Source organism: Aethalodelphis obliquidens, unplaced genomic scaffold (genome assembly GCF_003676395.1).
Source record: "Aethalodelphis obliquidens isolate GAN/ISIS:26980383/991018 unplaced genomic scaffold, ASM367639v1 scaffold8, whole genome shotgun sequence".
Taxonomy (NCBI): domain Eukaryota; kingdom Metazoa; phylum Chordata; class Mammalia; order Artiodactyla; family Delphinidae; genus Aethalodelphis; species Aethalodelphis obliquidens.
In genome coordinates this window covers 64,345,778-64,367,797 of record NW_020837952.1, presented here as the reverse complement: position 1 = coordinate 64,367,797, position 22,020 = coordinate 64,345,778, and the positions used below count along the sequence as shown (strand labels likewise).

The 22,020-nt window shown below is 59.4% G+C and overlaps 1 protein-coding gene across 8 annotated transcripts; it reads left to right on the top strand.

Annotated features, from left to right (window-relative positions):
- The first annotated feature begins 161 nt into the window (after window positions 1–161).
- TUBGCP6 (tubulin gamma complex component 6) lies at window positions 162–21,950 on the top strand. Of its 8 annotated transcripts, none has more exons than XM_027108066.1 (25): window positions 162–1,082; window positions 1,952–2,115; window positions 5,897–6,107; window positions 11,539–11,712; window positions 12,714–12,835; window positions 13,597–13,675; window positions 13,787–13,896; window positions 14,104–14,195; window positions 14,289–14,428; window positions 15,420–15,569; window positions 16,153–16,234; window positions 16,319–16,407; window positions 16,486–16,601; window positions 17,809–17,947; window positions 18,260–18,331; window positions 18,524–19,640; window positions 19,796–19,854; window positions 20,059–20,194; window positions 20,275–20,443; window positions 20,533–20,674; window positions 20,768–20,962; window positions 21,040–21,172; window positions 21,246–21,459; window positions 21,541–21,696; window positions 21,801–21,950. In XM_027108066.1, the coding sequence occupies exons 1-25, from the start codon at window positions 342–344 to the stop codon at window positions 21,931–21,933; spliced, it is 4,935 nt and encodes a 1,644-aa protein (XP_026963867.1). In that variant the 5' UTR covers window positions 162–341; the 3' UTR covers window positions 21,934–21,950. The 8 variants fall into 8 exon arrangements, 7 of the variants coding, with proteins under 7 accessions (XP_026963867.1, XP_026963868.1, XP_026963866.1 ...); XM_027108067.1 differs by having other exon boundaries at window positions 21,541–21,722; XM_027108065.1 differs by having other exon boundaries at window positions 12,816–12,835; window positions 19,796–20,194.
- Window positions 21,951–22,020: the final 70 nt, after the last annotated feature.

Sequence of the window (22,020 nt, the reverse complement as noted above, 5' to 3'; positions counted from 1 at the left end):
ATTCCGGCCCGTTTCCCCACCGGTGGGAACGAGGCTCCAGGGCGGAAGGGCCCTTGATAGGCGGCCTCCAGGTTCCGCCCCCTCCGCGCGTGCCGCCCGCCTCCCAGGTGACGCAGTTCCGGTGCGCTTGCTCCGGCTGTCTGGCTGGTCGCGCGGCGGTGACGCGGTGGCGGGAGCTGGGGCTGCGCGCTGTCTCCGGGGTGAGGGGATCCGGCAGGCGAGCGGGCGCGCGGGTCTGGCCCACGCTCCGTCCTCGGCGGTGCCTCTGCCGGCCGTCCCCTCTCCGGGGCCCCGAGAAGGCGAGTCAGGCCGCGCTCGAGGGCCCGGCGTGAGGAGGGGGCATGGCCAGCGTCCCCCAGCTGGTGGACGACCTGTGCGAGGCCCTCCTGCCGGCCGCGAAGGCTCACTCTGGCCAGCGCCGCGGGAGCCGCAAGAAGGCCAAGCAGAGCCTCAAGAGGGTGGCCTACAACGTTCTGTTCACGAGCCTCTTTCAAGATGAGACCCGCAAGCTGCAGCCCGGCCTCCCGAGACTCCCGGTGAAAAACAGGATCCTCATGCTGTCCTTCGACTTGCGAGTGAGCGGCCTGGGCGCCGAGGCCGACCGCCTGGAGGAGTTGGTGGAGGAGCTGGAGGCCGCGCATCGCCGGCCGCTGGCGGAGCTGGGATCCGTGCTGGACCTGCTGGTGCGGCTGGCGGGCAGCGGGCCCCCGCGAATGCTGCGGCGCCGGCGGGACTTCTTCCTGCACAGCCGGCCCGTCGGGAGAGACGTTCCCTACGGCGGCTACGACTGCGCCGACCTGAGCGGGTTGGAGGCGGACGTGCGGTCACTCATCTCCGGAGAGGAGTATCTGTGTCGGGACCTGGTCCGGAAGACGCTGCAGGTGATGGAGGCGGCGCCGGGCACCGGCCTGCCCGCCGTCGGGCTCTTCTCGTATGGCGACCCCTGCGGGGACAGGTTTGAGAGGGACACCCGCGTCTCGCTCTTTGGAGCCCTGGTGCACAGCCGCACGGCCGACCTGGACGTCCGCCTGGACCTGCCCCCGGTGCCGGACAGCGCAGACCTCTCCGGACTGGCCATCAAGGTAGAGTGTTTGCTTCCTGCCTCCGGCTCCCCGGGCTTGGGAAGGGCCTCGTTTGACCTTCCTTCCATCGGGGCAAAAGGAGGACAGCTGGAGTTCGGAGCACTGGCGGCTGAGCCGTGGGGACTCCCACCCCCCCCCCCTCCCCTCCCGCGCAGCCCCCGGCCACGTGCCGCTTTCCTCTTGTATTTACTGCTCAGTCACTTCTTTTGCCTTCGAGTTGATGTTTAAATTCAAGTTCATGAAGATGAAATAAATCCGGTTCCTTCCTGCGTTTCAAGTGTTCAGTAGCCATAGGTGGCAAAAAAACATTTGTTCCTGCTGTTCGTGCAGTGTTATATGCTGTTTTCCCGGTAAGGTGGGATTTTTCCGTTATTAAGTAAATTGTCTTTTGCCTTTGCATTTTGCGGCTTTGCTGAAAGGGTGTTCTGTCATCGTTCAGTTATTCCCTTACTGTGAGGCATTTAGATTGTTTTCAACCATAATGCTGTAGCAAACATCTTGGCGGACGTGAGTTTTTCTGTGTCTATGTGACTTTTTTATGCTGGGTTTCCCAAAATGGAATTTCCAGATCGGAGACATCTTGTGAAAAATGTCATTGTCAGTTATTTTGAGGCTCGTAAGCCTCAGCAAGCCTGTGTTGTGTGAAATTGGGAATTGGTAACGAATTAGTTTAATTCCTTAAATGATTCTTTAGGGGTGAAAACATGGTGTACTACTTATGTGCTTGAGGAAAATAGAAGAAACGTTCTGCCGGGTCTTTCCCATAGAGTAAATGGAAGCGTGTGGAAGTGCCCCTGGAGCTCTCATCCCACTCAGGTGAAATCTAGACACCATGTTCAGGTGAAATGTCCTTTTCCCTTGGCTTCTAGGTCTCTTCGAGTGTGGATCAGTCGGAAGATGAAGGGTTTCAATCAGCATCCAATCTGACTCCTGATTCCCAGTCTGAGCCGGGCATGACTCCAGACATTGACCTGTGGGACGCCGTGCTCACCTACGAGGCCAGCAAGCGGAGGTGCTGGGAGCAAGTTGGATGGTTCGTGAGCTTTGCCTTAAAATGCACAGTGCCCCCCCCCGCCCCGCCCCCGGTGAACCTGGCCTTTACTCAGAGAGCCCAGGTAGTTGGGTTTAGGAACTTGCAAGTTTCAGTCAAGCTGTGTACAAGTTGTCTGCGCCCGAGGGGTTGAGAGAAGTGCAGGCGGAGAGGGCTCTCGGGCCTACGCAGGTTCCCACTGAACCAGTAACTTCTGCAGATCGCACTTCGCAGTCCGAGTGGTCAGTTGGCAACTGAGTTACATCCTGGCCACGGTGGCTCCCAGTCGGAGGTGTGTGGTCAGTGCTGGGCATGGGGTGCTGACGAGGGAACGTTCTTCACGTCTATAACGACTGAGGGTGGTCCTCTGGTGAGAAGTTCGGTCCTCGCAGTGTTTCCCTGGTAGATGCTCTTCCCGTCCACGGCCTCTGCACACAGGATCTCTCAGTCTGTGGCGTGCTGGTGTCTCGCAACCTCCCAGAGTGGGGGTAGAGGACACGTTTCCCAAATGTTTGGTCATGGGATTCTCTTGTTGCGTCTCATCTGCTGGCATTTTTGCGGGATGCCAGTTTGGGGAGCACTGGGTGAACGAGGTGGGGTTCCCAGGGAGCCGAGTGCCTCCCAAGGGTGAGCACGCCCTCGGGGATGCTGTGTGGGCCCTGCTCCTGCTGGGGTCGCTTTCCTGGCGTGGTCATCTTCCCCCACATGGATTCCCCCAGGCACCGTCGGTTTTGGTGGTTGTCTTGTCTTTGAGGGGCTTCTCTGCTCTGTGCCTTCCTGTTAAGTCTTCGCCCTGTCTTGTGTGCACAGAGCAAACCTAGTCGCTCCGCTGTTTGCTAACCCCTCACGAGTCTAAGCACTGGCCGTCAAGCAGCTACTGCTTTCTTTTGTAAATATTCGCTAGTGGTTACCAGTTCCCACTTTGCTAGGCTCAGTTTTGCAGGTCACTGTTCAGGAGACATGGTTGCTCAGCTGGTCAACATCCTCGTCCCTTTTTCTGAATGCGCTTAATCCCCTCAGTGTCCCCCGAAAGCAGAACTGGCCCCACAGCTCCAGCGTGAGGAGTACCTTGCGGTGTCCCTTCCAGGAGGACGGCAGCCAGTGCGATAGCCTGTGCCCCGCGCTCCCGCAGGAGACGCCCGGCCAGCTCGTGGCTGGGCACGGCCTGAGCTCACTCCCCCAAAGCTCTTCCACTGCCTGCTCCATCGTAACCTGCTGCCCCAACCCCTGAGGCCTGTCACTCGAGTTCATTTGGAGAATCTCGGGAACTTGTTGCAGTTGAATCCCAGCCGCCTGCTAGTTTCCTGCCAGGAGCTCTGACGAATGGGCAGTTGCGGCGCCCTGTCCACCTGCAGCCCCTGGATTGTGAGCTCTGCCCTCTCCTTGAGAACCCCCAGAGGACCCCTGCCCCTGTGCCTCACCCTGTGAGCCAGCGTCGGTCTCCCTGCTGCCAGGAGTCCTCTGTGTCTGTCGCCCTTTCTGGGGAAGTGGTTTCATTGATGTTAAAGGCCAAGTTCTCTGTGGGTCCAAGTGTGAGTTTGTTTTCCTTCATGGACTCTCCTCCCTCAGCTCTGAGCCACTGAAAGGGTCGTGTGGCCACAGTGGTCGGGAGTTGGCCCTGGAAGGGTGGGCAGGAGCCTAGCACTCGAGTGCGCAGAGGGGTGGTGCTTGCAACACATGCATCCCCCGGGGGACCCCCTGGAGGGCCATTCGGAAGGACCCTGGAGGTCCGAGTCTCCTCCTTTCCTCGAGCTCTTCTTGCCCCAAGGGAGTGTGGGCTGGTGTCGTGGTCCGGCTGGGCCCCACCTGCTGATCGGGGCACTCAGGACCGTCCTGCACGCTTTTCCTGCCCACTCAGGCTATCCTCCACTCGGCCAGTACCACTTTCCAGGGATGGAAATCAGAGGTGCGCCGCCACTCTGCCTGCCATGCCTCATGGCCTCCCCATCTGGACTGTGGACCGCCGGCCCCTGCCCTCACCCTCCCCACACTGAGCCCCGAGCACCTGGCCCCTTTCTCTTCCTGTCTCTGGGCTTTCACACAGGCCGCTCCCTCCGCCAGGGACACTGCTCCAGGTGTGGCCTTGCTCCCGGGGCCTTCCTGACCAGTGTCTCGGGTCCCTCTGGGACCCGTGTCGCGGGCGGTGAGTCGCGCCTCCTTGTAGCTTGTGTCCGCGCACCTGCCCCATGAGGACTGGGCTTGTCCTGCTCTGGCCGCTGCTCTCAGACACTTGGTGAGTGAGGGAAGGAGCGCATTATGGTGCAGTGTTCGTTAAAAAGCATTTTTGGTTTTGACAAGTTCTGAGATTTTTCTCGGGCTCCTTTTATTGAGAAATTACTCTTTCCAGTGGATTTTAAAGAACAGTTCTTTCATACTTTCAGTAGGGTTGGTGGTTTCCAAAGGAATGTTTAAGAAGTGATACTGGCCTTCCCTGGTGGCGCAGTGGTTGAGAGTCCACCTGCCGATGCAGGGAACACGGCTTCGTGTCCCGGTCCGGGAGGATCCCGTATGCCGTGGAGCGGCTGGGCCCGTGAGCCATGGCCGCTGAGCCTGTGCGTCCAGAGCCTGTGCTCCGCAACGGGAGAGGCCACAGCAGTGAGAGGCCCGCGTACCGCAAAAAAAAAAAAAAAAAAAGAAGAGAGAAGTGATACTGTCTTTTTGGCCTCTTTTGAACAGTGTGACCGGGCTGGGCAGACACTGGTAGTTCCTGAACTTCCTACAGGACCCCCATAGGCAAAGACCTCAGGGGTGGATGTGTGCCCAGAGCCACCCTCTGTGAGACCCAGCTGGCCTGATTTCTCCCGGAATTTCAGGAGACTTTTTCCTCTGTACATTCTTTGTGCTTTTGTGGGGGGAGGGTGATAAAATGCACATAACATAAAATTGATCATCTTAATGCTTTTTTTTTTTTTTTTGAGGTACGCGGGCCTCTCACCGTTGTGGCCTCTCCCATTGCGGAGCACAGGCTCAGCGGCCATGGCTCACGGGCCCAGCTGCTCTGCGGCATATGGGATCTTCCCGGACCGGGGCATGAACCCGCGTCCCCTGCATCAGCAGGTGGACTCTCAACCACTGCGCCACCAGGGAAGCCCCATCTTAACCCTTTTTAAGTGTACGGTTCAGTGGCATTAAGGACATTCACGTGGTGTGACCATCACCACCATCCGTCTCCAGAACTGCTTCATTCTCCAAACCGAGGCTCGGTCCCCACTACACACTCACCCCCCCTCCCCCTCCCCCAGCCTCTGGCCCCCACCCTTCTCCTTTCTGTCTCTGTGGTTGTGACTACTTTAGGGACCCCACAGGAGTGGGGTCACTCAGTACTTGTTGTCTTGTGACTGGCTTGTATCACAGCGTCACGCCCTCAGGGTTCCTCCATGTTGTAGCATCTGACACGTTGTGTCAGAATTTCCTTTCTTTTTAAGGCTGGATGGTAGTTCCCTCGTGTGGACGGATCGCGTCCTTCTCCACTCCTCTGGCGATGGACACGTGCGCTGTTGTTAATGTTCTGCTCCAGGCTTGGGTGTTGTTTCCCATGTAGAGGCCGTCGCGAGCCGGTGGGCAGCCGGAGGACCGCCATGTGCCCGGAGGCGCTGGGCGGCGCGGGCGTGTGCTGCTGCTTCCGGACCCTGTCTGCGCGGCACCGTCTGACGGCCTGCCGGGCGCTGCTGGAGAGCTGGGGGCTGTGGGGAGTCACACCTGGTCTTAGACGTTTTATGCTGTTGAACCGCTTTGTCCCGCCTTCTGTTCACGTCCACTCGCTGCCCCCCTCTGTCCCCCACAGCCCGCCTGGCCACCGAGAGGAGCCCTACCTCACCGAGGCCGGAAGGGCCGCCTTCGACAGGTCCTGCCGGCTCTGCCAAGCAGGGCTGCAGGTGCTGGGCGGGGGCCTCCTGCAGGCCCCGCAGCCCGTCCTGGTGAAGGAGTGCGAGCTGGTGAAGGACGCGCTCAACATCCTGATTGGGGTCGTGTCCGCCACGTTTTCCCTCTGCCAGGTAAGGACATGCTCACACGTGACACACCTGGGCGCTGGGTGGGAGGGGGATGGCAGCGGCCACGGAGTCCAGGGTGGCGTGTGGTCGGGAAGCCCACTTGACCGCCTGCCTGGTGATTGTCTTTTCGTTTCAGTTCTAAAGAGTATTAATTCATTAACGTCCTTTTAAAAACTGAATAAAAGTAAGATGTTTTTTGCCATCAGTGAAAGAAGAGAAATGTACCTGTTTCCGTGGATCCTCGAGAAGTGCGGGCGGGGGTGGGGGGCGGGGAGTGGGGGGGGTGGGGCCTTTTGTATGTGTTGTTCCGCACATGCTTCCCTTGTCCTGTGCCCGGTCTCTCTGTGTCTTCAGTGTACTTCCCAGGGCTGTTCTCAGGTGGAGTGTGTGCTAGAAGCACGTCCTGGGCTTGGCGCAGACGCGCTCCAGCTGACTCCAGGCGGTCCTGGTGCTGAGCTGCCCTCTCAGCAGCTCGGAACGCTGTTCCGACTCCGCGTTCGTGGCCTCATAGTGTTCTGTTGTGTGAATGGCCCTTCTCTGTGGAGTGGAAGCAGCCCTCTCCACCCTTTTAAAATTGTGGTAAAACAGACGTAACTTAAAATTTACCATCTTACCCACTATCAAGTGTACTATTCAGTAGCATTAATTACGTTCACAATGTTGTGTAATCATCCCACTGTCTGTTTCCAAAATTTTTCATCTTTCCAAACTGAAACTCTGTCCTCATTAAACACTGACTCCCCATTTCCCCCTCCCCCAGCCCATGGTACCCACCTTTCTACTTCCTGTCTCTGTGATTTTCCTCATATGAGTGGAATCATACAGCGTTTGTCCTTTTGTGTCTGACTTATTTCATTCAGCATAACGTTCTCAGGGTTCATTCATGTTCTAACCAGTGTCAGAATTTCCTTCTTTTTAAGGCTGAGAAGTATTCCATGCATATATAGACCGCACTTTGCTATCCATTCATCACGTTGATGGACACTTGTGTGGATTTCACCTTTTGGCTGTTGTGAATAGTGCTGTGTGAACATGGGTGCACAAGAATCTGTTGAGTCCCAGCTTTTAGTTCATTTGGGTATATTCCTAGGAGTGGAATTGCAGTAATTGCAGGGGTCATACGGTATATGTTTAACTTTCCGAGGAGCCAACAGATTATTTCCACCATGGCTGCACCCTTTCACACTCCCTCCAGCAGTGGCCTGGGGTTTCCGTCTTTCTGCGTCCTTACCAATACTCATCCCCCCACCCCTTCTTTGGTAAATAGTAGCCACCCCAGCAGGTGTGAAGTGGTATCTCATTGTAGTTTAGATCTGCATTTCCATCATGGCTAATGATACTGAGCATTTATTTTTTTTAAGATTTTTTTCCCTTTTTGTTTTTAATTAATTAATTCTTGGCTGCGTTGGGTCTTCATTGCTCTGCGCAGGCCTTCTCAAGTTGCGGCGAGCAGGGCTACTCTTCGTTGCGATGCACAGGCTTCTCATTGCGGTGGCTTCTTTTTTTTTTTTGTTTTTGCGGTATGCAGGCCTCTCACTGCTGTGGCCTCTCCCGTTGTGGAGCACAGGCTCCGGACGCGCAGGCTCAGCGGCCATGGCTCACGGGCCCAGCTGCTCCCCGGCATGTGGGATCTTCCCGGACCGGGACACGAACCCGCGTCCCCTGCATCGGCAGGCGGACTCTCAACCACTGCGCCACCAGGGAAGCCCGCGGTGGCTTCTTTTGTTGTGGAGCATGGGCTCTAGGCGCACGGGCTTCAGTAGTTGTGGCACACAGACTCAGTAGTTGTGTCACACGGGCTTATTTGCTCCATGGCATGTGGGATCTTCCTGGACCAGGGCTCCAGCCCGTGTCCCCTGCGTTGGCAGGTGGATTCTTAACCACTGCGCCACCAGGGAAGTCCCGAGCATTTTTTCATGGGCTTGTCTTTTTTGAAGAAATGTCTATTTTGGTCCTTTGCCTTTTTTTTGTTTGGTTGTTTTTGGGTTTAGAGAACGGAAATGTATTTTCCCATAGTTTTGGATGCCGGAGGTACAATATTAAGGTGCTTGCAGGATTAATTTCTCCTGAGGCCTTTCTCCTTGGCTTTCAGACAGCGGCTTTCTTACTGTGTCCTCACATGTCCTTTGCCCTTTTTTGAATTGGGCCGTTGAGTTGGAGTTCTTTATATATTGTGGATAGTAATCCCTTATCAGATATATGATTTGCAAATATTTTCTCCCATTCTGTAGGTTGTTTTTTCATTCTCTTGATAGTATCCTTTGAAGTACAAAAGTTTTTAATTCCGACGAAGTTCAGGTTTTCTTTTTCTTTCTCTTGTTGCTTGTACCTTTGGTGTCATATTTGAGAAATCACCGAATTCAAGGCCTCTATGTTTCCTTCTGAGAGTTTATTGTTTTCGCTCTTAAGTTTAGATCTTTGATCAAGTTTGAGTTAATTTTGTATTAACTCAAGTGCAGGGGGAGGGTCCAACTCAAGTCTTTTGCATGTGGATAGTCTGTTTACCGAGCACCATTTGTTGAAAAGACTGTTCTTTCCCCATTTGTATGGTCTTGGTATCCTTATGCATTAATTGACCGTATATGTGAGTGTTTATTTTTGGCCTCTGTTCTGTTCCACTGGTCTTCATGTCTGTCCTAATGTCAGTACTACAGTGTTCTGTTTTTTGGGGGTGCCGTGCTGCACAGCTTGCGGGATCTCAGTTCAAACCAAGGATTGAACCCGGCCCACGGCAGTGAGAGCGCCGAGTCCTAACCACTAGGGCAGCAGGGAACTCCCCAAGTTCTACACTGTTTTGATTACTGTAACTTTGTAGGAAGTTTTGACCTTGGGAGGTGTGAGTTTTACAACTTTTTTTTAAGATTGCTGTGGTTATTCAGGGCCCCTTGCAATACCATTATGAATTTTAGGATGGTTTTTCCTATTTCTGCTAAAAACACCATTGGGATATTGATAGGCATTGCATTGAATCCACAGATCGATTTGGGTGTATTATTATTATTATTTTTGGCCACACCACACAGCATGTGGGATCTTAGTTCCCTGACCAGGGATTGAACCTGTGCCCCCTGCAGTGGAAGTGCTGAGTCTTAACCACTGGACAGCCAGGGAATTCCCTGGGTGTATTATTATCCTAACATTGCTAGACATTCCAGTCCGTGAACGTTGGGTGTCTTCGCATTTATTTAGGTCTTTAATTTCTTTCAGCGATGTTTTCTAGTTTTCACTGTAACAAGTCTTTTGCCTTCTCAGTTAAGTTTCTCTCTTAAGGATTTTATTCTTATGTTACACTAGTAACTGGAATTGTTTTCTTAGTTTCCTTTATTTGGCTTGTTCGTTGCAAGTGTATAGAAATACAACTGATTTTTGTTTGTTGATTTCACATCCTGGAACTTTGCTGAATTCCTTTATTAGCTCTAACAGGTGTTTTGTAGATTCTTTAGTGTTCTCTGTATATAAGATCATGTTACCTGCAGACAGATAATTTTCTTCTTCCTTTCCAATTTGGATATTAAAATTGCTTCTTCTTGCCTAATTGCTCTGGCTGGGACTTCCAGTATTATGTTGAACAGAAGTGGTGAAAACAGCCATCCTTGCCTTGTTCCTTATCCTCGGGGGAAAGCTTTCAGTCTCTCACCACTGAGTGTCACGTAAGCTGTGGGTTTTTCACACGTGGCCTTTATCCTGTTGAGAAAGTTCCATTCTTTTCCTAGTTTATTGAGTGTTTTTATCATGAAAGAGTATTGAGTTTTGTCAGTTGGTTTTTTTGCATCTGCTGAGATGATCATATCTAATTTTTTCCTTCGTTCTATTAATGTGTATTACATTGATTTTTTAAAAATAAATTTATTCATTTATTTATTTTTGGCTACCTCGGGTCTTCATTGCTGCGTGTGGGCTTTCTCTAGCTGTGGAAAGCCGGGGGCTGCTCTTCATTGCGGTGCGCGTGCTTCTCATTGCAGTGGCTTCTCTTGCTGCGGAGCATGGGCTCTAGGCGTGCGGGCTTCAGTAGTTGTGGCATGCGGGCTCAGTAGTTGTGGCTTGCGGGCTCTAGAGTGCAGGCTCAGTAGTTACGGCACACGGGCTTAGTTGCTCCGCGGCATGTGGGATCTTCCCGGATCGGGGCACGAACCCGTGTCCCCTGCATCGGCAGGCGGACTCTCAACCACTGCGCCACCAGGGAAGCCCCTACATTGATTTTTGTATGTTGAACTGCCCTTGCATTGCTGAGATAAAACCCACGTGGTCATGGTGTATAATCCTTTAACATGCTGATCGATTCAGTTTGTTAATATATTATCAAGGATTTTTGCATCTGTGTTCGTAAGGGATGTTGGCCTGTAGTCTTTTCCTTGTAACGTCTTTATCTTGCTTCGGCATCAGGGCAATACTGGCCTCTTAGAATTAGGAAGTGTTCCCTCCTCTTTAATTTTTGGAAGAGTTTAAGAATAACTGGTGGTAGTTCTTTAATTGTTTGGTAGGATTTACCAGTGAAGCCATATGGTGTTGGACTTTTCATTTTGGGGTTTTTGTTGATTTTATTTTCTTTAAATTGTAAAATTCACATGACGTTAACATTTATTATCTTGTTGGGAGGTGTTGTGCTGGTCCCAGCCTATTTTTTTCCAATTAATTAATGAATGAATTAATTTAAGGCTGTGTTGGGTCTTCGTTGCTGTGCGCAGGCTTCCTCTAGTTGTGGCAGTCGGGGGCTACTCTTCGTTGTGGTGCGTGGGCTTCTTATAGCGGTGGCCTATCTCGTTGCGGAGCACGGTATTTGTGGTGCGCAGGCTCAGTAGCTCCACAGCATGTGGGATATTCCCGGACCAGAGCTCAAATCGTGTCCCCTGCACTGGCAGGCTGATGCTTAACCACTGCGCCACCAGGGAAGCCCCTCTATTCCCTATTTTATCGTTTCTTTTCTTCTGTTAGCTTTGGGTTTCATTTGCTCTTTTTCTACTTCGTTAAGGTGTACAGTGTGGGTATTTATTTGAGACCTTCTTTTCAGCGCAGGTACCTGGAGCTGTACGTTTTCCTGTTCACACAGCTTTCACTGCATCCCACAAGTGTGGTTGCAGTCAGCCCTCTCTTAGGTTGTTTCCGTGCTCTGCGGTTGTAAACCATATTGTGGGGAACACGCCATGGCAGGTGTCTGTGTGCCTTTTCCATTATTTCCTCAGGACAGGTGCCTGATCTAACGGCAAGCACTTTCTCACAGCCCCAGCCCCAAGCAGGTGTCTGTGTGCACCCCTCAGGTAGCCTGGAAGGCCTTCTGCCTCCTGCGCCCTTTCCTGTGTGTGTATCTGGGTCGGGGCCCCTGGTCTTGGGGGTGCTGTGGGCAGTGCTGTGGTTGGGTGCACGGGTGGAACGGGATGCAGCACCACACTGGCTCTGGATGCCCGGCCCCAGTGACCCCCGCCTTCGTCCTGTCCAGCCAGCGCAGGCCTTCACGGTGAAGCAGGGTGTCCACGTCTCAGGAGCATCCCCCGAGAGCATTAGCAGCCTCCTCTCGGAGGTGGCTGAGTGCGGGACCCACTACGCGCGCCTGAGCCACTTCTCTCTGCAGCCTGTGCTGGACTCCTCGTGCAGCGAGGGCCTCGTGTTCCAGGTACGGCCCCGCCTCATGCTGCTGCAGGTGTGCCTGAGAGCTGTCCACAGGTCCTGCACCAGGGCCTCTGAGTACAAACGGTGTTCTCCTCGGTGATGTCCCAAATCCGTCAGTTGCCCTTCAGGAATGGGGTGGCCGGCGATTACGTCTTACCTGGCCCGTCACTTCACTGGAAACCTGGGGCAGACATGTTGGGGCCACGAGAGAGTGCGAGGCAGGTGTGGCCAGTGCTGGGGGCCCCGGGGGCAGGCCAGGCGGTGTGGGTTGGGCCCCTGCTGCCTGTTCCCCACTGGGTCCCTGGCGTGGGGCTGAACCAGGTCCTCTTGAAAGCCTTGTCTTTGGCCCATTCGCTGGCAACAGCCCCCAGGGCAGCGGGGGCAGCTGCGTGGGAGGGGCATCCAGACTGAGAGAAGGGTGCGGGCAACGCAGCGGGGCTGCTGGGGTGACGTGACGAGGCTCAGGTTCTAGGATGGGTCACAGTGGGGCTAGGAGGGCAGAAGGAAACCAAGACAGGACTGATGTGTCGGCTCTCTGGGGTGTGAGGGCGGGACAGCTGTCTCCTTGCTGGGGGGTGCCTGACGTTTGTTCTGGAGTGTTCCACGCAGACCTCCTGGAACGGCATGAGCTGAGCTGGGGCCATACTGCTGTGGCTGCCCAGGACACGTGTGTCCTCGAGACCCCAGTGATCTGAGCAGCCAGAGACCCTCTGAGGGCTGGCGTCTGTGCACAGAGCCCAGCTGCTTGGGATCCCCAGGGTCCGGTTTCCCGGTGCAGCTGGCCCTGGCTGCGGGGACAGGATTTGCAGTGGCCTCGGGCTCCGGCCAGGCTCGGTGTCCGCACGTGACCCACAGATGCCCGTTCCTTGGAACACAGAGCCCCAGGGTTGGGGGTGGAAGTCCTGCCTTTTGCCTGCACCGGTTTGTCCTCTGGTTCTGAGCTTGGTGGCAGTTCCCCAAGTGCCTAGCCGTCCTCCTCCCAGCCCCCTGCCCCCTGCCCCGCAGGCCTTCACCAGCGGCCTGAGGAGGTACCTGCAGTACTACCGGGCCTGTGTGCTCTCCACCCCGCCCACCCTGAGCCTCCTCACCATTGCCTTTCTCTTCAAGAAACTGGGCCGGCAGCTCAGGTGAGCCTCAGCACAGCAGCCTGGTAGCTGGACAGGGGCAGGTGTGGGGCTTGCTGGGTGGTGGGCAGCCATGAAAACAGCCCTCCTGGTAGGCGTCTGGACAGCCCCTTGACCCAGCTGAGTTCACGAGGTGCTGGGCGCTGTCTGTTGGCAGCCCACCATGCAGGCCCTGCCCAGGATCGGGGGCTCCTGCCTGACAGGCACACAGGGTGCCTACAGACAGACCCGGCCCCTGGCACCCAGGAGCCAGTTAGTAAATGCCAGGCCAAGGGCCGCTGGCAGGTGCCACCTGGAGAAGGCAAAGTGGGGGGCTGGGGCGGGCTGAGGGGCTCAGTGGGAGAGGAGTTCTTGCAGGCAGAGGGGCAGGAGTGTGGAGGTCCTGGGGCTGGAGATGGGAGCCTGGGGGCATCTGGAGGGTGCTGTCGGGCTGTGCTGACGTGTGGAGCACGGCCTGAAGCGGGGTGTTGGGGGCGAGGGGCCCAGGGGGGACTTGGCAGCCATCCAGGGCAGAGGAGGTGGCAGCCTGGGGGAGGCCGGATAGTGGCAGGTTTGGGGAAGGGTTGTGGACTCAGGGGAATTCAGTCTTGGCCAGACCTGGGGAGGAGGTGGCGTTGCGTGGGGTGCCCTGGGAGGGGCCCGGTAGGAGGCTCACACCTGAGGTCCTTGAGGTGCAGGTGGTTTTAAAGCCAGACCATCTGGACAGGCAGAGTAGGGCCTGGGACGTGTTCTGCTCACCTGGTCTCACCGGCCTGTGTGTCCAGGTACCTGGCTGAGCTCTGCGGTGTCGGCACTGGACTCCTGGGTGCTGGGGGCGGAGCGCCCGGGGCTGCGTTCCCCACTGTGAGTCTGGGTTCCTGCCGGGTGTGGGCCTGGCCAGCCCCACGGGACGGGCAGGGCTCCCCGCCTGCTGTCTGTGCCGTGTGCGCTGAGCCCTCCTCTTGCCGCCTCCAGGGGGTGAAGCTGCTCTCCTACCTCTACCAGGAGGCCCTGGATAACTGCAGCAACGAGCACTACCCGGTCCTGCTGTCTCTGCTGAAGACCAGCTGCGAGCCCTACACGCGGTGGGGGCCGGCATGGGGTCGGGGCCCCGCTCAGCCCTAACACGTTCGAGCTCGTCCTCGCGTCGGGGCGCCTGCTCAGCGCAGGGATCAGAGATTGGGGTGGCACGGGGAGGGCACGATGGGGGGTTCGGACTGTGGGCACCGGGGCGCAGCTGTCTACCCCCGTGGGTGCCACCCACCTCACCACTGGCCCACCCACCCTGGCAGGTTCATCCACGACTGGGTGTACAGTGGGGTCTTCAGAGACGTTTACGGCGAGTTCATGATCCAGGTGAACCACGAGTACTTGGGCTTCAGAGGTAGGTGGCGGCCGGCTGCGGCCGGGACCCCACACCCTCGGCGGGTCGGGGCCGTGGTTGGACTCAGACCCGGCTGTCTCGTCCCGCACGTAGATAAGTTTTACTGGACCCACGGCTACGTGCTTATTTCCAAAGAGGTGGAGGACTGCGTCCCCGTGTTCCTGAGGCACGTCGCCCACGACGTGTATGTCTGCGGGAAGACCATCAACCTGCTGAAGCTCTGCTGCCCCCGGGTGAGGGCGGCTGGCACGCGCCCCCCGCAGGGTGCTGCCTGCTCGCCGTGTGCCAGCCCCCAGCCCCCTGCGGCCTGGTGATCTGTCCTTAGCTCTGGGTCAGCTGTGTTGGAGCAGGGGTCGTGGTGACCTCTCCCTCAGTTTCCCTTGAGAGTTTCACGAGCTCAACTTCGGTTGAGTTTCTGGGCGCTCGTTCAGACGGGAGGAGAGCCGAGGGCGTTTCAGAGGCCGGGGGGCAGCGGGCTCCTCCCTGCCCTCCTCTGCATTGGAAACCGCCCCGGCAGGGCAGGGATGGGCTGCGTCGCCAGGCAGGTGGACCCAGGGGGTCTTGTGCAGCGCTCACAGGGCTTGGCCGCGCTCCGTGCGGCTGAGGCTCTGCGGAAGATGGCCGGGTGGCAGTGGTGGGGTGTGGACCGGCAGCCTCTGCCTGGAGGTGCTGTCTGATGTCCGAGCAGGCTGGCCAGGCGTGTGGACCTGGGGGTTCCTGGCAGTGGAACCGCCGAGTGCAGGCTGGATCAGGGGGCAGCAGCCGGCCGAGTGCAGGGCTGAGATCAGACTGGAGCGGCCAGGACAGGCTCAGGGCTGGGTGGGAGCGGCCCATGCAGGGGAGGAGACTCATACTGGTGAGGCCCCAGGAGCAGCCCAGAGGTTGGACGACATGGTGGGCTCGGCCCTGGGGGGAGGGCGTGGCGGCTGGGGCAGTCCTGTCTGAGCTGACCTTAGGAAGTGCGTGTGGGCGTGTCCGGCTCTGGGCAGCTTCTTCTGAAGTGTTATTTGTGGGAGGCAGACCTGGCTTCTGCCACAGGGCCGCCTTGGCCTGGGCGGAAACCCGCCCAGCCTGTGATGTCCTGGAGCCGTGGAGGATGCCAGCGAGGAGTGCAGGGTGTCCGAGGAAGCAGGCTGTCCGCGTGGGTCGCCAGAAACAGGGAGGCCGAGAGGGGTGTGGGTCTGAGTGCCTCCGGGCTCACGGCAGGTCCTCTCTCCTCGGCAGCATTACCTCTGCTGCTCCGATGTCCCGGTCCCTCGCGTCTCGGTGATATTCTCCCTCGAGGAGCTGAAGGACATCGAGAAGGACTGTGCCATCTACGTGGGCCGGATGGAGAGGGTGGCGCGCCACAGCTCCATCAGCAAGGAGGAGAAGGTGAGGGAGGGGCGCCTTGGGCCACGGGCCTTTTCTTGCGCCTCCCTCTCCTCCCAGGGTTCCTTGCGCCTCCCTCTCCTCCCAGGGTTCCTTGCGCCTCTCCCCCTCCTCCCAGCGTGGGCTGGACAGTGGGCTCCCCTCCTGCTCAGGAGGGGCAGGTGTACTGGGGCCCAAGCTTTGCGCCTCCTGTGGCCTGGGGAGGGGGTTGATGGAAAGTCCTTCCTGGCCCGGCACCTGGTGGGCAGCAGGGAGATGTGGGCTGGGCAGACCCCAGAGAGCAAGTGGCGGGGGTGAGCGTTGGAGGTGCAGAGGAGGCTGTACACCCTGCTGGGGCGGCCTGGCCTGGCCCTCCGTCCCCGCAGGGAAGCCCGTCCCCTTCAGGGTGGGCATACAGGCCTGGGGTCTTGGCTCCAGATTGCTCTGGGAGAGTGTATCGATTGCCTGGGAACCAGCCTCACCACTGTGTGGGGTGGGCACCGTGCCCCCAGAGCCCACCCAGGGTCTGAGCGGACCCCTCTCCCAGGCCATCCCAGGGGCATGGGAGGGAGGATTAGATGCGTCAATCACTGGTGGTCTTTTTCAGGAATTACGAATGGAAATTGCAAAACAAGAATTAATCGTCCAGGCCCGGGAAGCGGCGTCCAGGGTCCTGAGCGCGCTCAGCGGTGCGTGTGGCTCGGGTCCCCCTCTGCATCGGGGGGCTGCCTGCTGGGGCTCCTCATAACATGCCCCTTACTGTCTTGTCGCAGATCGGCAGCTGTCTGAGCGGATGGCCTTGGATGCCCAGAAGCGAGAGCAGTTTCAGAGGCTGAAGGAGCAGTTTGTGAAGGACCAGGAGGTGGGTGGGGTTGGCCCGGGGGTGGCACAGGCTCGGGGAGGCGGCTTCACCAGCGGGGCCGCCGGGGGTGTTGTGCAGCGCCGCCGGGCGGCTAGGCAGGAGGAGCTGGATGATGACTTCAGCTACGCCCGTGAGCTCCGGGACCGGCAGAGGAGGCTGAAGGCCCTGGAGGAGCAGCTGGAGAGGAAGGCCAGGTAGGTGGCCGCGGGCGTAGTGGCCACTCCAGGTCGGCCTCCCTGGGACGAGGGCACCGTGGGGACACCGTGGCTCGTTTGATCTTTGATGGGCCTTTACCTTTTATTTTGACACCTTGCAGGTGTACGTTCAGGCCGGAAGAGTAGTGGTCTGAGCTCAGAAGGTCTCCTTGCGGTCGGTTTGTGTGGACTCGGGTTCAGGGTTGGGGCACACACTGTGTTCCTGTCGCCTCTCTGTCTCTTTGTTTCTTTTAAGTTAAACAGCTCCTGTTTTTCTAATTTTTTCTTAAACCTGTTAGCAGTTTGACAGAGAAACAGGAATTTCTCCAGCACAGTATCTGCGAGTCTGTCTCTTGCTGTGCCATCAGCTTGTCCCGCCCTCCCCTGCATTTCCCATAAGCTGGCAGCAGAGCTGGCATCTCGAAGGGGGGCCCTTTGTGGGAGGGGCTGTCCCTTCCTGCTCACCGTCTCGGGGTCTCAGTTGTCCTGACCTTGGGGGCGGTTTATGGAGCTGTGACTGAGCCAGCAAGTGATGAGTGCGTGTATGCCTGTGCCCGTGCATCCGTGCTGTCTTGTGTGTACACACGTGCGTGTGTGTGTGTGTGAGTAGACATTATTCACCTGTTCACACGAGGAGGAAACTAGGTGTAGAGGCTGTGTCCCTGGCCTGTGACAACCGAATTAAAAATGGCCGGTCCAGGTTTGAAACCAGTTCCTGATGGCGAGAGGATCAAAATCGTTGGGTGTTAACATGCCAGGCCAGCTTTGAATGAAGCAAATAAAATGTTTACACTGCACCCTGTGTACCCTTTTGCATTGATAATCAGTTCTCTGGGGTTTGCGCCAGCAGAACGGGAAGTTGCCTTTTACGCAGCTGACGAAGTGAGGCCTCACCTCCTAGAGGCCCTGGGCAGCCCCCGGCCCCTCGCCAGTCCCTCTGCTTCAGGCTGTGTAGGGGCTCATCTGGTGTTCACTCTGCGGAGTGAATTCACTGGGCCTGCCCGCTGGGGGCTCCTAGTCTGGGGGCCAGAAAGACCTGCCCAGCGAGGCCCCTGCAGGTGTTGCGGGAGCAGCTACCTGCCCGGGGAAGGTGCTGGGCATGTGGACTGCCCATCAGGGGTCTCTGCCACGGAGAGCCTCCAGCCCACGGGGCACTGGCTGGACGGTGGGGTGACCATGGTGACCAGTCCTCTCTTGGTGGCTACAGGCAGGCCCTGGTGGATCATTACAGCAAGTTGTCTGCAGAGGCAGCTCGTCGGGAGCAGAAGGCGCTGTGGAAGGTCCAGAGGCACAGATTGGCCGGCGCTCGGCTTCGTTTTCTCTTAGAAGATCAGAAACGCATTCAGGTAGCGCTGCTGTTCACAGGGGAGCTCTTCCCCGGCCCCCCGGGGACTCAGAAGCCCTGAGGTCGCACGCAGACCTTCCTGTGTGCCCGCTGGAGGAGCATGAGCAAGGCTCTCATCGCGTGTTCAGAGGGGTCGTGACCCGGAGAGGCCGTGCTGCCCTCAGACGACACAGGTGGTGCTGGGCGCCAGCCGGGCTGCGAGCCAAGTGCCGCGTGAGCCCCGCCGCATCGCGGTGCCCGACAGTTGCGGGCGGTGGGGCTGTGACTTCCACCCCCACGGCTGCCGCCGCACATCCTGCTGGTTGAATTTCAGGAGCTGCTGGAAGACATGGCGGAGGGGAAGCCCCTGGAGCCGCTGGCCATCCTCCCGGGTGCCCGCTTCCAGGTGAGTGCCCGCTCCCGGGCGAGGGGCCGGGGCAGGACCCAGGGCACATAGCGTGGGGCTCCGAGCTGGCTGCCCCGTGCCTGGCCTGTGTCCCCACTGCCCCCCTGTCATGGGTTTTGGTGCTGGGTGCAGAACCGAACTTGGGGGACAGAGCCGGATAATGGGAGGGACCAATGCGCACTTGTGTTTCAGGCTTCCTTTCTGGGCCCTGAGCACCCCGACGGAGGCGGCAGCTGTGATCCTGGGCATGAGGGGCGGCACGAGGCTGCCCGGGACAGCCCCGACAGGCAGAGCGTGCTGACGCCGCAGCCCCTCGAGCCTCCAGCAGCTGGGGCCTGCGGCTCAGGGCCAGGAGCAGGCCCGCTGTCAGAGCAGGCGGAGGGGCCAGGGCCGTTCTCTGTGGGCCTCAGCATCCGAGACTTCCTGCCCACGGCCCAGGGGGCTGAGCAGCCTGTGCTCACCAGCGCGGCCCCCGTCCTGGACGAGGCGCTGCAGACCATTGGCTCGGACCTGCCTCCCCTGGCTCCGTCTGCAGCAGCGGACACAGGGCCCTCCGGGCCACAGGAGTACGATTTCAGAACCATCCTGAGGCCGTCTGTGGCCGCCCCAGCTTCCCCAGGGGCCCTGCAGACTGCAGGAGGCAGCTTGGGCAGTGAGGGGCAGCGGCTGCGGGAGGACACTCACGTGCAGCTGGACACGTGTGTCCCAGATGGGCGGGTGGCTCTGCCTTACGCGCACCCCCCCCAGCCCCCCTCCTGCCAGGAGGAGAGCAGCCAGGACCCGGGGCAGCTCTGTGGGCAAGTGGCAGAGCCTGGTGTTCCCACAGAGGGTTATGCTTCTGGAATGGCTCCCGCCCGGCCACGGTGGAACGTCCACGGACACGTGTCTGATGCCAACATCAGGGTGGGGGAGAACGTGTGGGATGTGGCCCCCTCCCGGCCACGGTGGAACGTCCACGGACACGTGTCTGATGCCAGCATCAGGGTGGGGGAGAACGTGTGGGATGTGGCCCCCTCCCGGCCACGGTGGAACGTCCACGGACACGTGTCTCAGTCCAGTGTGATGCTGGGGTTGCTCTCAGGGGAAGCTGAGCCCAACGTGCCCGGGCCCTCCTGGGCGCCCCCTGACCATGGGTCCCGGTCAGGCCTCAGCTTGGGAGCCCAGAGCCCTGCCCGGGAAGACGAGCCACGGCTGCCTGCAGAGACGGCCTCAGGCGGCTCTGGCCGTGGGGAGGAGACTGGCCTGCAGGACTTGCTGTCTGCGGAGGCTGCGCCCACTGCTCTGGAAGACAGTATCCCTGAGGAGCCAGGTCAGTGGGGCCCCCAGGGCTGTCCTGTGACGGGGGGCGTCGGTGAGCCCGGGGGGGCGGGTGAGAAGCTGGCTGCCCCGGGGACTTGGTGGGGCGCTGTCCAGCGGCAGGTGCTGGGCCCTGACGCCCCCTCCCACCCCGTTCGTTCCGCTCAGGCCCGGGGGCGAGTGGGGACTCCCAGGACCTCTCTCCAAGTGGCCCTCCGAGCTCACAGGTCAGGGCAGACGGGGTCAGGGGCTGGGGACCAGGAGTCGGGGCAGCGTGTGCTGCTGGTGGGCCCCCTGCCCCCGCCTGGCCTGTCGTGGGCAGTGAGGGCTCCGCCCTGGGACTGGGCAGCACGCGGGGGATGCCCCCCGCCCAGTCCGTCCTCTCCCATTCGAGGGGAACAGGCGGGCTCCTTGAGGCTGGGTTGTCTCAGGAGGGCGTAGACACCCGGAGCAGCCCAGGCCCTGGCGAGGAGGCGGCCCAGCGCTGGGACAGGGAGCAGGCCTACCTGGCGGGCCTGGCGGGGCAGTACTGCCTGGAGCGGTACCCGGACAGCTACGAGGCCATGTGTGAGTGGGCTGGCCGTGGCGGGAGGGAGCCTGGCCGGCGCGTCCCTGGTGCGGGACCGTGGTCCGTGTCACCCCTGCAGCAGAGCCTCCCGTTGCCCGCCTCCTGCACCACGGGCTGCCCCGAGCTTTTGCCCTCCCCGAGGACCCCGGGGCCCAGTCAGACGCAGACGCGAGTGCAGTGCAGCTGAGCGAGCTGCTGCCGCTGCCCGTGCTCATGAAGCACTCCATCACGGCCCCGCTGGCTGCCCAGTGAGTGCCCGCCCGGCCCGCCCCGCCCGGCCCTCCCCACCCGGCCCTCCGCGCCTTGCCGGCCAGTGACGCCTGGCCCCTCCTGCCAGCGTCTCCCTGGTGAACAAGGCCGCAGTCGACTACTTCTTCGTGGAGCTGCACCTCGGGGCACACTTCGAGGCGCTGCGGCACTTCCTGCTGATGGAGGACGGGGAGTTTGCGCAGTCCCTCAGCGACCTGCTCTTCGAGAAGGTGAGGCCCGGGTGGGGCGGGCACAGGTGGGGCTGCGGGAGGGGGCCTGGAGGCCTCGGGACGCCTCGGGACACCCGTGCCCTGCTGCTGCAGCTCGGGGCGGGACAGACGCCTGGGGAGCTCCTCAGCCCACTGGTGCTCAACTCCGTGCTGAGCAAGGCCCTGCAGTACAGCCTGCACGGCGACACGCCGCACGCCGCCAACCTCTCCTTCGCCCTCAAGTTCCTGCCCGAGACGTTTGCCCCCAATGCCCCGGACGTGCTGAGCTGCCTGGAGCTCAGGTACAAGGTGAGCAGGGCCCCCTTGTGCAGATGGGCGGGGGACGGTCCCGGGACGCAGGCGTGCTGAGTTGGCTTCCCTGGCAGGTTGACTGGCCCCTCAACATCGTGGTCACCGAGGGCTGCTTGAGCAGGTACAGCGGCATTTTCTCCTTCCTGTTGCAGCTGAAGCTCATGATGTGGACACTCAAGGATGTCTGCTTCCACCTCAAGCGCACAGGTGAGCCTGGCGGGGCCCCGGTGTCCCCTCAGCCCGTGGCTGTAGCTCAACACCCCCCCCCCGCCCCCCGCAGCACGGGTGAGCCACGCAGCCGGCTCGGTGCAGTTCCGCCAGCTACAGCTGTTCAAGCACGAGATGCAGCACTTCGTGAAGGTCATCCAGGGCTACATCGCCAACCAGATCCTGCATGTCACCTGGTGTGAGTTCCAGGCCAGGCTGGCCTCGGTGGGCGACCTAGAGGAGATCCAGCGCGCCCATGCCGAGTACCTGCACAAGGCTGTGTTCAGGTGAGGCGCGGGGCCGGGGCCGCGTCCCCCGTGTCCCCCGCGTCGGGCGCGCTCACCGCAGCCCCCACCTGCCCCCCCCAGGGGCCTGCTGACGGAGAAGGCGGCGCCGGTCATGAACATCATTCACAGCACCTTCAGCCTGGTGCTCAAGTTCCGCAGCCAGCTCATCGCCCAGCCCTGGCGCGGCCCCGAGCACCCCAACTTCGCCCTCCTGCAGCAGTCCTACAGCACCTTCAAGTACTACTCCCACTTCCTCTTCAAAGGTGACCCTCCCCTGGGGCCGGGCAGGGCCAGGCGGGGTGGGGGCGGGGCTGAGCTGCTCACTGACGCCCTCCCCCCAGTGGTGAGCAAGCTGGTGAACCGCGGCTACCAGCCCCACCTGGAGGACTTCCTGCTGCGCATCAACTTCAACAGCTACTACCAGGACGCCTGAGGCCTGTGCGGCCCTGGCGGGGGGTGCCTGCGCTGCAATAAAGGTGCTGCCCGCCCCACTCACGCCTCTCTCTACCGGGCGGGTCCTGGGCCGGGGCGGGGGCAGAACGAACACACGGAGGCGGAGGC